General features: G+C 39.8%; 2 protein-coding genes across 7 annotated transcripts in view; one reads left to right on the forward strand and one right to left on the reverse strand.

Annotated features, from left to right (window-relative positions):
• Positions 1-1,742: 1,742 nt before the first annotated feature.
• The window catches only part of TFDP1 (transcription factor Dp-1), a 46,183-nt gene continuing 32,192 nt past the window's right edge, over positions 1,743-15,733 (reverse strand). For 4 of the 6 annotated variants that reach the window (XM_084844561.1, XM_084844563.1, XM_084844559.1 and 1 more), the window contains exon 12: positions 4,659-14,476. In XM_084844561.1, the coding sequence (XP_084700687.1) occupies positions 14,326-14,476 (151 nt within the window). In that variant the 3' untranslated portion in view covers positions 4,659-14,325. Of the gene's footprint in view, positions 4,061-4,658; positions 14,477-15,733 lie in introns of those variants that run through there. The other 2 variants (XR_014789217.1, XR_014789216.1) reach the window with 2 other exon arrangements.
• ATP4B (ATPase H+/K+ transporting subunit beta) lies at positions 4,035-11,851 on the forward strand. The gene is made up of 7 exons (XM_084844564.1): positions 4,035-4,146; positions 5,544-5,672; positions 8,177-8,290; positions 10,369-10,568; positions 10,715-10,774; positions 11,440-11,529; positions 11,628-11,851. Exons 1-7 carry the CDS (start codon positions 4,035-4,037, stop codon positions 11,787-11,789), a joined length of 867 nt encoding a protein of 288 aa, XP_084700690.1. The 3' UTR covers positions 11,790-11,851.

A 15,733-nucleotide genomic window follows, 5' to 3' on the forward strand; every position in this document is an offset into this window, starting at 1 on the left:
AAGAAAAACAGCTGCTGCCTGGTTAGGCATTCCATAGCTAGCACATGACTGAGCAACAGCTGCTGGAAGATTGAGGCCAGGCCTCATAGGGAGAGGCCTTCTTTATATAGGCCTCCCCAAGTCTTGCCTGAAGTCTCACAGAGTTTTGTAAAGTCTTGCAAAACTTTGGCAAAATCTTGCAAGATTTTGTAACATCTCACAAGATTTCAGGCAAGACTTTGTGGCCTATGTAAGGCCTTTGCCCATGTGCCCTGGCCTCAGTCTGTGAGCGGCCGCTGCCAAGTCAGGCACTCCAGCTCCTGGCCTGCCCAGCCAGGTGCCAACCACAGAGTGCCTGGCCTGGTAAACACATGGGGTGGAACCCTGAATCTTTGAAGTATCTTGCAAAGCCTCTGATACGGTCATAGATTCACCTATGTACTGTTCTGACTTTGCAGCACTAGCAAATTCTACCAGAAGCAAAGACTGGATTGGTATATTTGGTGCTTGTTACCTTCCCTCATCTTCAGTACTTTCTCCTAGAATTCCTCCAGTAACCTTCCTGTGGAGATTTGGCTGCCCTTCATCTCACTGGAGAGCCCAAGGACAAGAAAGCAAAATGAAAAGTAAACAGTATGTTCAAATAATTTACAAAGTACAACAAAAGAATATTACGTGCAAAACACCTCCTAAGAGCCATGACAAAATTATTTGTGCGTGCATACACAGATATTTCCTATATAAGAAAGGAGCAGAAATGAAAATGTGGTGTAAGAGCAACAAACAGTTGAAATAAGGATTTGGGTTTAAGGAGCACAACATTGAATTAATAAGGATTTTGATATTCAAGAATAACAGGGACAAATTCTTGAGAGTATTTCAAGGTCCTGAAATTACTTTGAATATGCAAGGACACACAACCAACATCAGGGCAAATATTTGCCAATAGACCTCTGAAGGAGCCCCGTAGCTTTTCTCATTGATATACTACCACAGGAAGAGAACCATACCCCAGATCCAAAGTACAATGTGGATTCACAATTTGTATATAACCTAAACACCTATAGACATGAGATGTGTGTGAGGGAGACCCAAATGTCTAGGGCTGATAAAATTAGAGCTAAAGGAACTTAACACATTTAGGGCGCGATCCTATGGCTGCTAGTCAGCAGCTAGATGGCCATAGGAATGGTCAGATCTTGGGAACTGACCTTGGATCCCGTGCTCCACCACCACCCCACACCGCATTGTAGGCAGCGCAGATTGGCCCCGCACTCCGCACTTGTAAGAGCAGCGCAGAGCGGGTAAAACGGTGCACTCCTGGGGGTGGGCCAGGACGGGCGGAAGTGCCGGTAAGAAACTTCCTATGTGTCATCTGGCTGCCTCTCCCTGCACTCCAAGGTCCCGTGGCTAGACAGCCGAAATCGGCTCTCTAGCGCAAAAGCAGGGCAGCGGAAGCGCGGAGATCCGCTCCTCACCACTCCTCCCGCCCTGCAGTGGATAGGTGGTCACCCCCGTGGTCAGAGGCGACTGTTGATCCCCATAGATTGCTCCATTATTTATTTGACTTGTGCCCCGCCTTTCTACCAAAAATAGCACTCAAGGTGGCTTTCAATCACTAATAAAACCTGATAAAAATGATTAATAAAACAAATACATTGAACAATTCAATTACAATTAAAACAATTAAACAGAATTAAAAACAATTAAACAGAATTAAAAATACAACAGTAATAGAGTTTAAAACACCATCCAACCCAACAAATCCACTTACACACCAAAGGTCTACTTGCATAAAGCAGCCTTTGCCTGCCAGCAGAAGGACAGCAGAGAGGGAGCAAATATAGCTTCCCTTGGCAGGGAATCTTAAAGCCAGGGAGTGGCCATCGAGAAGATCCTCTTCTGTGTTCCCACCAAATGCGCTTCTGAAGGTGATGGTCTCGAAAGATATTAAGAACCGGGCAGGCTCATATGGCAGGTGGTAGTCCTTCAGATAGCCTAGTCCCAAGCTGTATAGGTGATAACCAGCACTTTGAATTCTGCCTGGAAACAGACCAGTAGCCAGTGAAGCAGTTGTAACAAGGGAGTCGTGTGCTCCCTGTAACTGGCCCCAGTCAACAGTCTGGCTGCAGCATTCTGGACCAGCAGAAGTTTCTGAACAGTTTCCAAAGGCAGCCACAAGTAGAGTGTATTACAGTAGTCCAAACAGGATGTAACCAAGGCATGTGTGACGGTGGCCAGATCAGACATCTCTAGGAATGGGTGCACAGCTGGTGCACTACCCTCAGCTGTGCAAACATGTTCCTGACCACCCCCGAAACCTGGGCATCCACGTTCAAGGCAGAGTCCAGAAATACACCAAAACTGCAAGCCTGAGTCTTCAGGGGGAGTGTAATCCCATCTTGTCAAGGGATATCCAAGCTCCGACACTGAAAACATCCTCAAATCCAGAAGTACAATTACCTAAGTTTCCCTAAGCATAACAAAACAATACATTATTAGTATGAATAATGTATTCAGTAGTGAATAGTGTATTTCAGAGTTATTTGTGCCTTTGTTTACAGCCAGCCAGCCAGCCTGTGTGATATAGTAGGTTTGAGTGTTGGACAAAGACTGAGGGGTGTCAGGCTCAGGCCCACTGGGTGACCTCAGGCCAGCCTCTTTCTCTGGCTAACCTAACTTGCAGGTTAGTTGTTGGGACAAAATCGGGGAGGGAGGAGAGAGACAATGCACGCTGCCTTGAGCTCCTGGGAGGAAGGCTAGAAGTGTAGGAGATAAACAAGTCTTGACACCTTGATCACCTCTGGGCTCAGAAAGGTATCCTGAACTGAACTTTTTGGGTAGATGGTATTGGCTATGGGGAAAAGTCATGTATGGTGAATAACATCACACACAAGTACCATAGTTAAACAGGGGTACAAGTGCTTCTCACATCTAGTATCTATTCAACATGTCAATCAGCTCAACAAAACAAAGATGGTTTCATTAGCAAAACCTGCTTTTGCCCCAGGCAGGCAAAAAAATGCAAAAAGGAAGAAATATTGCATGTTTTGTGATCACCAAGGGAAGATCCCAGGGAAATAAAAGTAACTTGGAATCTTTTTTCATTTGTTTTTAATGGTGGCAAAGGATGAGCATGCAGCTACTCTATATATTGTTCCAGTTATGGGACACCTTTTCTGGTAGTGGCTGTCCCTGCTTGTACTCTACAACATGGAAGACAGCCCCTTCCCATGTCTGAGAGATGGCACCCATAAGGCATGCTGGAAGACCTCTCCAGGGACTTCTTGTAGCAATAGTTGCACAGCTGTTAATCAGCTGGGGTGCAAGAAACCTACCCCTTCCCTACCGTATCTACTCCAAAGTAAGTCTTGTTGAGTTGAATATGGCTTACACCATGGTACGCAGGTATGAGACTGTAGCATTAGGCTACCTTTTATTTACTTTGGCTTGCTATGATTCCCTGGTCCCTTGGGCCCTCTCACCACAACATGTCTTGCTAGGTCAATGCTGAGAAGCTACCACTGAAAAACCAGTATTAGTAGGTGACACTGCCAATTATCTTAATAAAGTCTTACTTAAGGATCAAATAGCAAGTTATCTGCTCTAAGAGCTGTGAACAAAATTGAATAATCATTGAAACACCTGTCCAGCATAGTGCCTGTACAAGCTCGTTGACAGAAAATCTATAAAGCAGAGTAGCTACAATGTTTGTGGGTTATCCAGGGTAGTTGTTAAATTTTATCGACTTTGATAACACCTATCATGCTGAATGTACCACAACGTCTGTGCAAAATACGTAACAACGGCAGGCGGAAAAAAGGGCATTTGGTATCAATTTGTTTTCTGTACCCAACTGAATGCTTTGCTTATCAACAGTCATTTTTAAAAGGTTACTGTGGGAGGGCCATTATCAGCTTTTGCTGATGATAGATATAATCTGCATGTCCTTCAGGGGGAAAGAGTATAAAACTAAAAGTGTTACCTGGTCAGCTCTTTGGGCACCACTTGAAGAGCTTATTTTCAGAAGTTCTTAGTTTTCAAGCAGGGGGGAAATGGCAACTTTGAACGAAAAGAAGACCTGTAGCCAAAGAATGGAAAATTTCCAGCATTTCTTATGGAATCCAGACACAGGACAGTTAATGGGAAGAACCTTGATTAACTGGGGTATGTAGCCACAAACATCAATGAGAATGTGATTTTGGAGATTTTGTGCTGTTGGAATTTATTTGCTTTTAGGATTCCTGTACGATTAAAATTTTGCATTAACAAATTTTTTTATATAAATACGAAGACAGTTACCCACGATGCTTCTTGGTACAAGCTTGAACTAGCTCCAAATTACTTATTAAAACCCATTCTGCAAATTCAATGACTATACTATCTTAGCATTCAGGTTGATATTACTTAAAGATAACTGACAGTGAGGCAATTGGCTGTGTAAAATGCAATCAGAATGGAGAAGTACTATAAAGGGGGCCAGAAATGCTAGTTTGTGGCAGAAAACAAGAAACACACCTTTGATATTATTCTCTTTGGTCTGGATGCAAAGAACCACAGAACCAGTTCTCTGAACGCAAGAGAGGTGCTCACACTAGCCCCCAGTGCTGAATGGCAAACTTCTTTACGAAAGAAATGTCAAATATAGTTTGCAATATGGCACAAGGGTAGGCATTCAAATGAGATGGGGGGAGGTCAAAGATTCATCAAGGTGCACCCAGTGGCTTGGGCATGGCTGTAGTAGCTTGTTGGATTTGGTCTTTGCCATTTTTTGTAAATATTTTAGTCTGTAAAGTACATCTCATGTAGGAAAACGTTTTGGTAATGATGATGTGTGATAACTTTTGATATATATTACTGGGTATAATTCTGTGTGTTAGATTTAGATTTAATATGCATGTATATCTACATATGTAACACACATTTTTATTCCAGCTCAAATTACTAGTAAAGCAGGAAAGTAGACTTTCACCTTTAGATTTCAACACGTGACACATTCCTTGTATTTTTTACTCTTGAGATTACGAATTTTAAGTACATTTCTCTGAATGTTAGCATTGGAGACCTCCACAACTTCCTTACATAGTAGTTGAAGGAATTTACTTTCATACATTTAGTTGTACAGTATATGTCATAACCGCTATGTCCAAAAACCACATGGGCAGATTTCCAGTGGTGATTATTTCAGTTCATCCAACCCCTATAAGCCAAATAGCATTGATGTTCTGGCCTACACCAATCTTCTTCCCACCAATGCTACAATCAGCCATAACCGGGAGGGGCCCACCACACCTCTTGAGGCAAGAGTTCAGTACAGAGTTCTCCTGAATCACAAAGCACCTTTAGCATTAGAATGTTTAACTGTCCTTGTGCTGATATGCCTTAAAAAGTGCTAATACAATTTGGACTCTTTGTTCTTCATTTACTGTTGACATGTAATTGATTGCTGCACAAGATCCTTGCTGGACCATGGAATATGTTGCACCAGACAATAATGAATATCCTGCTTTATAAAGGTTTTTTGCTTTTCAGTTTAACCTATTTCTAATATGTTTTCTTAATAGTATGGATCAGTCTTTACTATGTTGCATTCTACGTGGTGATGATTGGGCTTTTCGCACTTTGTATATATTCTTTAATGAAGACACTCAATCCATACACACCGGACTACCAAGATCAATTAAAATCACCAGGTACTATCACATTTTTGCCCATTATATTAAAAGTGTACCATCAACAAACACATTTATTTTGTAGTTAAGCCTAACATACCATTCATGAATGAAACACCAACATCCGACTTTGGTGCTTTTACTTTTCCAGCATCTTAGGGGTAAAACTGAGATGAGATCTTGCAGCATACATAACCTTATTTTTCTGACAAAATACCACGAGACAGAAGCCATGGCATGGCAACTCAGACCCCCCCCCCTTTTAGTTTAGCATTATGACCTCTTTGTTAAACAGTAACTATGACAGCAATCCTATACAAACTTGCATACTTTTAAGTCCCATTGACCTTACTTCTGAGTAGACATGTATAGGATTGTACTGTTGGCTGCAATCCTGAACACACTTACTAGGACGTAAACCCCACTGAACACACCGGGAGTTACTTTTCAGTAAAGATACAAAGGACTGCACTGTAAACTTGACCTTAGGCTAGTGCACGAGTTTTGTATATACAAAGATAAATTTATCATACTGCTGAATAGCTTTCAGTTTTTAGAGCCCAATGTGGATAAGGTTCTTGAAAAGGTTTGACCAACTACCTGTTTGCTCAACCCTGCCCCTCATGACATCTAGCAGGGATGGCATCACTGACTGGGTCCAAGAGGTTATGAATTCTTCCTTATGAGAGTGGTTACAGCCTCCTTAAAGAAGGCAGTAGTGAGTTCCCTTCTGGAAAAAATTGATGCTTGGATCCAAGCTCTGGATAATTACAGGCAAGTGGCTAGCACCCCTTCCTGAGCAAGATGCTCAAATGAGTAGTGGCTCATCAAATCCAGCCATTCTTGAATGAAAACAGATTTTCTAAACCGATTTCAATCATGTTTAGGCCTGGTTTTGGCAAAGAAACTCCCTTGGTTGTCCTATTGGATGACCTTTTCCTGGAGAGAAACCCGGGGGGCGGGGGACCCTTTTGATTCTCTTGGACCTCTCAGCAGCTTTTGATACCATTGACCAAAGAATCCTTCAGAAGAGGTTGTCTAAGCTAGGTGTGGCCAGTATAGCCTTGTGATGGTTCTGCTCATTATTGGATGGCTCTTTCCAGATTTCTGCTACAGCCCATGGAATTAATGTGTTGGAATCCCACAAAGTTCTATCTTGTTCCGATACTATTTAACATCTACATAAAATCAATGAGGAAGGTCATTTGAAGATTTAGAGTTCAGTGTCATCAATACGCTGATGACACACAGCTCTATCTCACTTTTTCATCAAATCCAGGTGAAGCAGTGGAAGTGCTTAATTAGTGCCCGGCTGCAGTAATGGACTGATGAGGGCCAATAAACTCAAGTTCAATCCATACAAGTTGGAGGTACTACTGGTGGGTGGTTCATCATCTCTCCGAGTGAATGGCGTTCAACCTATTCTGGAAGGGGTTGCACTCCTCCCAAATATCAAGTTGCTAACTTAGGGGTGCTTATAGATCCAATTTTGTTACTAGAGGCACAACTGTCTTAGGCTGTTATGTTAGCTACGACCCTACCTGGATAGACATAGCCTGGCCTCAGTGATCCATGTCCTGGTAACCTCCCAGTTAAGACTACTACAATGTATTTATGTGGGTTGCCCTTGAAGATGGTCCAGAAAGTTGTTAGTGCAAAATATGGCAGCTAGGGTACTGTCTGTTATTCCAGTATACTCCACTGGCTCCCAGTTAGTTTCTGGGCCCAATTAAAGGTGTTGGTGTTACCCTATAAAGTCCTTCACAGCTTGGGGCCCTAGTATTCCAAGAATTGCCTGTTCACTTATGTTCCTGCCCATGACTTGAAATCATTAACTGAGTCCCTGTTCCAAGCGCCCCCATATACCAAAATTTGGTGGATGGCTACTCATGAGCAGGCCTTTTTGTGATCGCCTCCAAATTTTGGAATGCCCTTCCTAGAGATCCATCGAGCACCTACTTTATTGACTGTTCAGCACCAGGTAAAATCTTGTCATTCTCCCAGTATTTTTTTCTTTAATAACTACTGCTTGTTTTATTTTTAATATTTAAAGCTGCATTTTAAAATTATCCTCTTACACTTTTTACCTGCTTCCTTTTAAAGTTTTAATTGTTGCTTTTAAATTCAATTTGAAAAATGTAAATATTCCATGTTTAAAATAAAAAAATAAGGCTAATACAACTGGCGAATAAAATAGGCATGAACAAGACAAAAATCAGTGGAGATTGCTTTTTCCTAACTGAGGTTTAAGTGAAAAAATACTAGAATTCTTTGCTAAGTTTCAGTTCACAAACCAAGAAATGTCAGAAACAGGTTGTCTGTAGAACTAATGTAATGGATGTACAAACATTTCTGAAACACAGACTTCTAGTAATCTGAAGAATACACTTCATAGGGGCTTTTCATTTACAAGTTTTACTTCTATCTCATATAGTTAATCTAATTAAACTGATATAAACTACCTATAATGGAATTTTCTTTTCTTCTTCTCTGCATCTGTACTTTTACCTGCTCTTTCAAAAAAGGGGTGACACTACGACCTGATGTATATGGAGAAAAAGGACTGGAAATTTATTACAATATTACTGACCAGGAGTCCTGGAATAGTTATGTTAAGATTCTTCACAACTTTCTTTCAGGTAAAGATGGTGATGAGTCTTATAATAAAGATGGCATAGTTACAGGCAGAGGGAAACCAGCAATTTGACAGGTATATTCAAGTCATCTTGAATTTGGTTTTGATTGCAGAAAGGCAAGAATGATTAAACTGTTCTATTTTTGGATGAACAAACATTTTATTGGACAAAAAAATTATTTTACCACGGGAGTCTTACTAAACAAAACCAGGAGATAGCAGGATCCTAAATCTTGGAGGCAACAATATTTTAACATTAAGACACAATTATTTCTTGACAAAAAATATGGCATATTTTTTATATAAAGAAACTTGGACTTGGAGTTCAGTCCAAGAACTTGGACTGAAAATGCTATCACTAAATATTAACTAAAACGGCATTGAGGTAGAGATAACCTTTCAAAGGTTATGAACCTCAGAAGCAGATTTTCAAGTTACACCTTATCACACTATGGTATGTTATTTACAAATGAAATTTCAGCATCAACTCTGTCCTGTAGCATCACCAATAATGTATGAAAATTGGTTTACTTCAATGAAAAACATCAGATATGATAAGGCTGTTATGCAGAAACATCACAATTGGCACTCAAGCAACCTTGGATTGCAAATCTTACCTTTTTTGCTTATTGGTACTACAGCTAAATCAGTGGAGGTATTCTGGAGCGAATTATAAATGAAGCTCTTGCTTTCCAGTTTGCATTGTTAATATTTAGAATTTAGCACACATTTGAGACAAAGTACCAGTTTAAGTAGGCTTCCCCAGCATGGTGCCTCCAAATATTTAGGACTACAACTCCTGGGATTCCTGACTATTAGTCTTGCTGGCTATGGCTGCTAGGACTTGGAAGTCTGAAACATCTGGAAGGCACCAGGTTGGGGAAGGATGCTGTAAGGGGTTCATCCCTAGGGAAATAAAAGGGAGGAAATCTCCAGGTTCACAAATTCTTCAGGGGCACTCTTAAGCACAAACTAATGTGTATGTTTAGTCTCCAAACTCTGTTGCATAATTAACAACTATTTTCCAACACACTTTGGAAAGCAAAGACTCAAGTTCATTGTACATAACAGTGCCCTGAAGAAGTTATTCAAAACACATTGGGCTCAATAAAACACAACTCCGGTTAATATATTGATGGAAATACAACTTGAGAACATGACTCTCACTCTTGTTTTCTGGATCCATCCTAAGTCACACTGAGATACTCTCTCCTCCAGAGGAAGTTTTCATATCAACTTAGGAAATAATCTGTTTTTAAAACAGTTTATATACCTCCGTTTATCCAAAGGTTCCACAGCAGTTCACAAATTAAAACCAAAACTACTGGTAAAATAAAATTAAAATAAATTTAACAAAGCAGAAGCACAACCCTCACCCCTGCAAAAGCAGCAATAGAGTATAGTAGCAGCTGACCAAGACTTTAATCAGTAATTGTAAAGGCAGCAGGAGAAGGATGTACTGACAAGAGTTCCAGAGCATTAAGAGCTGCTACTGAGAACGAGCACCTCCTACTGGAGTCTGATACAGCTTCCACCTAAGATGGAATTCAGAGCAGGGTACTATCATATCTCAAATAGACATGTGTTGGAGGGTGAAGCACTTGGGCAGGAGAAGACAGGTCTTGATATAGTTAGGAACTCAGCTATATGGGGCAGCCTTCCCCAACCTGGATTCTCCCAGATGTTGCCTGCAAGCCCCCATCATTCCCAGACAACATAGTCAATAATCATGGATTTTAGGAATTGTAGGCAACACCTGGACTAGAGGTACTCAGGATGGGGAAGGCTAATATAGGGCATTAAAAAGCAAACACTTTGAATTTGGCCTGGAAACAAATGCTAAGCTAGTGCAGATACTTCAAATAGGTGACACATGAAAATACTGGTTCATACCTTTAATAGGCAGGCCTTCTGCACTAGCTGATGTTTGCAAATAGCCCTTTAAACGGTAGCCCCACAATTAGTGTGTTACATTACACAAAATCTAAAGGTCAAGGCATGAATGACTGTGGCTACCTCTCATATTTCTACTTGCTAATTGAAGATAATGTTGATTTCCCCCCTTTTTATCAATACATTTAGGATATAATGAAACTCTGCAACAACATAATAAGAACTGTTCTAATGAAACATACTACATCCAGAAGACGTTTGATGAACCACATCACACCAAATCCTCCTGCAAATTTACACAAGATATGCTTGGAAATTGCTCTTCTGCAATAGATCCCACTTTTGGTTTTCCAGAAGGAAGCCCTTGTTTAATAATAAAGATGAATAGAGTAAGTACCATTTTTTTTTACAAATTTATTAGCCATCTCTAAACACCTGTCTAATGTCCAAATACTGGATATATTTACATTGGTCTATTGATGTTAACTTAAAAGTTCTCATTGTAGTGGCTAATGAGGAAATTACTACATTACAGATTATTAATTTTTACCCTGGCAATGCCACTGCAGCACCAAGAGTAAACTGCACAACATGGGTAAGCATGTACGGCCTAAATGTTCTTGTATTGAAATGATTTTATTCAGATAGTGTGCAGCCCAGAATGTATATGTTTGCTCAGAAGTTCCACTAAAGGTCAAAGGCTCACATTTAGATAGAATTGCAGCCTGAGGGCCCAATTACACAATACACACAAGTGTGTGTGATTAGAATGCCAATGGCTCTTCTTCTGCACCCACCCCAAAAGCCATTTCATAATGGAAGAATCTGGAGCAGAAAGAAGCTCTACCCTTTCCCTCCAAAGTCATCACACAAGCTGCTCTTCTCTCCAAGAGGTTACAAAAATTATTCAGGGCCTCAGTTATATACCTCAGGAAAAAATATCAATACTATCCAATAGCAACTACTTCTTACATACCTAAGTTGGCAAGCAACGAACCAAAACTAAACATATATTTTGCAGAGGGATATGTGCATGTTATACAGTTGCCATTTTGCTGGTATGTTATTAGATGGAGTTCCACTTTCACCTCAGCTCAAACCAATGAAAACTTACTTCCCCTCATGTGCAAACTGTGTGGCTAAGTGTGATTACATTGCATGCCTGTAACTGCCAGTTCACGTGCTGCAGGACAGAATACCATAAGACTAGATGTTTCCTCATATGTTAGCGCTAACACTTGGCTTACCTATGACCAACAGGATGATACCAGTCCACTGGATATACAATATTATCCTCCAAATGGAACTTTTAGCCTTCACTACTTCCCCTACTATGGATGTAAAGCGCAGGTATGTTTTCCTACAACTGTGCTCAGTTTTTTAAAGGGTTTATCAGGAATTTTAAATAATGGAATGACTAACATTTTATATGTTTATTTCCATCTCAGCCTACCTACAGAAATCCACTGGTAGCAGTAAAACTTCTCAACATTCCCCTAAACAAAGAAGTAATCATAGTATGCAAAGTTCTTGGTGGTAACATTACTTCGGATAATCCTCATGACCCATACGAAGGAAAAGTGGAATTCAAAATTCGGATACAAAGTTAAGCAGCAACAGCACTGATTAACTACATAAGAGTTCATAAAAACACTGCATAACATAATATTTATGTATCATGTAATTTTGATGTTATTTGTATAATTTCTATTTGAATATCCATACAGTTTAAATGCAAACATCTGTATGCTGACAGGAGGTACTAAAATAAAAGCATTTGTAAAGCACAAAGCCCCCCCCCATTAGTTACCACTATAATTCTCAAGTGTGTAAAGCTTACTTTCAGTGCCTATTGCAGATCTTCTCTCACCCCCCACCCCAACCCCCCACACTACATTTATTACACATATGGCAATGTTGGTGTAATTTCACCAACATTGGTGTATCTATAAAATAGGCATAATATTGACCTACCTTACCAAGAATGTAACACTCAGAGGAGTAGTATCCAACACTACTGATGTACCGCTAGCAGAAGCGACTTTTAGTGGTATGCCAATAGTGTAAGCTGGCGCAATGGGTTTCCCCAGTCAGTTTAAGGTAATGGCATACCATTAGAGATCCCTTATGACAGTGGTAGATACTACCCTGAAGGCTTTTGGTAGCTGATTTTTCTAATGTTTTAAAGAATTATTTTGTAGTACTGATTGTTTTGATTAACATTTTATTACATTGATATATTTGTACTTTTAAATTGTTATTGTTTTTTGTAAGCTGCCCCAAGCTATGGAGAAATATTTTAAATAAAAGGCACTGATAAAGAGATCCCCATGTATAAGTAGAAAGCACATTCAAGCACGCAGAGGAAGCTAATTTTACCTCTTGGCTGAAGTCCCTCACATGCCCCAAATATGAACTCCAGGATTTGAAGAACCAGAGTGGTGTGGGTGGCAGAAGGAGGTGTGAAGGGAAGAAAATTAGTGACTCCCCTACTCTCATGCACACAGAAGTGCACTAAATTTCTGCTTGTGCATGGGGATTGTCAGAAGTCTCAGAAGAGATACATAAGTATCAGCTCCCTGAACACATGCCAACAAAGAGGAAAAAGCAATTTCAGGCGATGTGAGCACATGGTTTCGAGAGAAACACTATAGCAGAATATCTTTTTTCTAGAATTACAAGCACCTTTACACATACAATTCTCAATAACTGTTTTAAAAATGAAACATTTGAGTTACTGATGAAACAAAAGCAAAGTTATTTTGTTTCCTAAAGTTTCCTTTTATTTCAGGCTTATCTCAAAAATATATTCACTTGCACATATCTGTAATTGGATGCATTTTCTCTTAAGGATTTAGAGCTCATGAATGCAATGCTGTTAAGTTGTCTCTACTATTGATATAGAGATATAATCATCTACCTACTTATCTATTTAAAGATCTCAAACTCTTCCTAACTGAAGAATCAAATGACAAGCCAACCAACACACAGGTAGATTAAAATAATCTTGATTAGAGAAACAAATTGTTAAAAATGCCCACGCGCGTTTTATTAATAAAAACTAATAGTGCCACAATTGAACAAGTAAAACAAACTGCTTATATTCCATAAAATATTACAGAAAAGTTTATTTGTGTTTCAGTAAAAAGACTACTGTCTTAGAACAGGCAGCTGACAGTATTTGTGCAGTTAATTCTTTGTGAATAAATTTAAAAAGACTACCACCTGCCCTGAATTTTTTTTATAAAAAAAATGAAGTATTAAAAGTGATTGACAAATTTTTGAGTTAAACATAAAACATTCTCTATATTTAATTTCAGCTTTATAATAGATTACTGGAAGATGTTTAAGAAACAAATATAAACATTTGTTTCAGTACATGTCTTTTATATGATAGAATTATAGGTATGTAAACAACTATATAACAAATTGTTTTCAAAATCTACCTGTAAGAAATCAGGCAAATTTTTATCATAAGCAAAATTCATTCTAAACCTTCAAGACATTTATACAGATGCGCCAGGTTGGCAGTAAACATTTGCCAAAAATGTAATTTATATGTTCTAACATTCAGCAAACACAATATATAAATTTGATGGGATTACAATGATCAGTCTAATTTTAAAAAGGGAAATAAATTCACACACTTTCCGCAAACTAACATTTAAAAAGAGGCTCTTTTGTTTGTTTCTTTGGACTGCATGTTCAGCAAGATATAACATTTGTTTGCTATGCTTCAGTACGAAGTGTCACCTAAATGAACTCTAAATAAAATGCCATTCAGTGTATGCATTTGACAGGTGGACAGATTTTATTTTCCATTAAATGTGGCTACATTTTCAAACTTAGCAACAACACTTGGGGGCAAAATACGTTTTCCTTCAAGTTGAAAATCCTAAGCAAGAGTAAATAAAGGTTCTGCATTAACACACTGGTATCAACACACACATTCTCACCACATGTAAAAAAATCTACATAAAAAAACAAACAATTCTTTTTTACTTTATCAGAGGTGCAATTTCTAAATTCAGGACTCTTACCAGTAGTATCTCCTTGATGGGGCAATTTTTGACAGTTCTCTTCCTAGAATTTATTCCTGAAGCTTGCTGAATTTTACCATTTAAAAAAGTCTAAACGCAAACAGTATCAGTCATCATCATCATTTTCATTGAAGTCGTCATCATCGTCGTCATCATCATCCCCAACATAAGACACCGGAGTCTCTACTCTGGAGCCGCTATACTGAGATCCATTGGAACTTGTAGCCAACATCCCATCTCCTCCATTTGAATAATCACTGAAACATGAGTAAATTACATTGATGCTTTTAATTGTTTTCCCCCTCAATATATAAAGCATTTGCAACATTGTACAATATAACTATAAAGCAAAAATGTTGAACTGAAGAGGCGTGCGAGAGATAACCAAAACCCTGGGACTGTGCCCATACCTCTGGCAAGATTGCCAACAAAGCAAAAGAAAAGCCTCTATTAACTAACTTCCCAACAATTCTTGATGTACTCATTTTCTTTCCTTCAGCTTGTATCAGCGTGAAGTGGTTTTTCCAGATCTGATGCAGTAAGTATTCTTCACTGCAAGGGCCACTGGCAGCTTCCAGTCACCTCAAGGGTGGCTCTCCACCTCTCTATCATTCCCTCTCCTGTGGCAGTTCACTCTCAGTATGAGATCTCTAGCTTTGCCTTGTAGTTTGCTTTAACAGTGGGCCAGCTGCTGTGATCTAGAGGAGGCCTCAGGGGCTGTGGGTCACGTGACTGCACTTGTTAGCTGTAAAAGTGTCTGGAGTGGGGAGAATGCAGGAACCATCAGCCAATTAGCTCTGCGCGTGCACACGCACACGTGTGTGTCTCAGGGGGAGCCCAAGAGGCAAAGAACAGTGTGACTGGCTAGCTGCAGTGATGCAATGCGCAGCTGCTGGAGGTAGAGTTGAAACTGGATGCGTGTGTGTGTGACAGAGATAGACAGACAGAGAACCGCCATGTGGACCTGCACTGGGAGGTTTTGCAGCACTTAGTAGAGCAGAGCACTCTCTCAGTGAATTTCTCATCACTGGCATCCATCCTAGTCCAACAACGAAGTAAGCCTATAGCGGGAAACCCATGGCGCCAGCATAAACTATTGGCGTTGCGCTAGAGGTCACTTATGCTACTATGTCAATGGCGTAAGCTGAATGGCAGCACTGGATACTGCCAAATGATTGCATAAGAGGAAAAAAGTATTGTGTTACAAGCAAATGTCTAGCGTTTATGAGCAAGGAATGTATTACTACAAGAGAGCCAGTGTGGTGTAGTGGCTAGAGTGTTGGACTGGGAGCTGGGAGATCTGGGTTCTAGTCCCCACTCAGCCATGGAAGCTCACTGGATGACTTTGGGCCACTCACAGACTCTCAGCCCAACCTACCTCACAGGGTTGTTGTTGTGAGGCTAAAATGGAGAGGAGGAGGATTATGTACACCGCCTTGGGTTTCTTAAAGAGGAAAAATGGCGGGCTATAAATGTAATAAATAAATAAATAAATAAGTGAAGTAACTGCTGAA

Source organism: Heloderma suspectum, chromosome 3, assembly GCF_057233095.1.
Source record: "Heloderma suspectum isolate Gila_16-S chromosome 3, 16-S_ref, whole genome shotgun sequence".
NCBI classification, from domain to species: Eukaryota; Metazoa; Chordata; class Lepidosauria; order Squamata; family Helodermatidae; genus Heloderma; species Heloderma suspectum.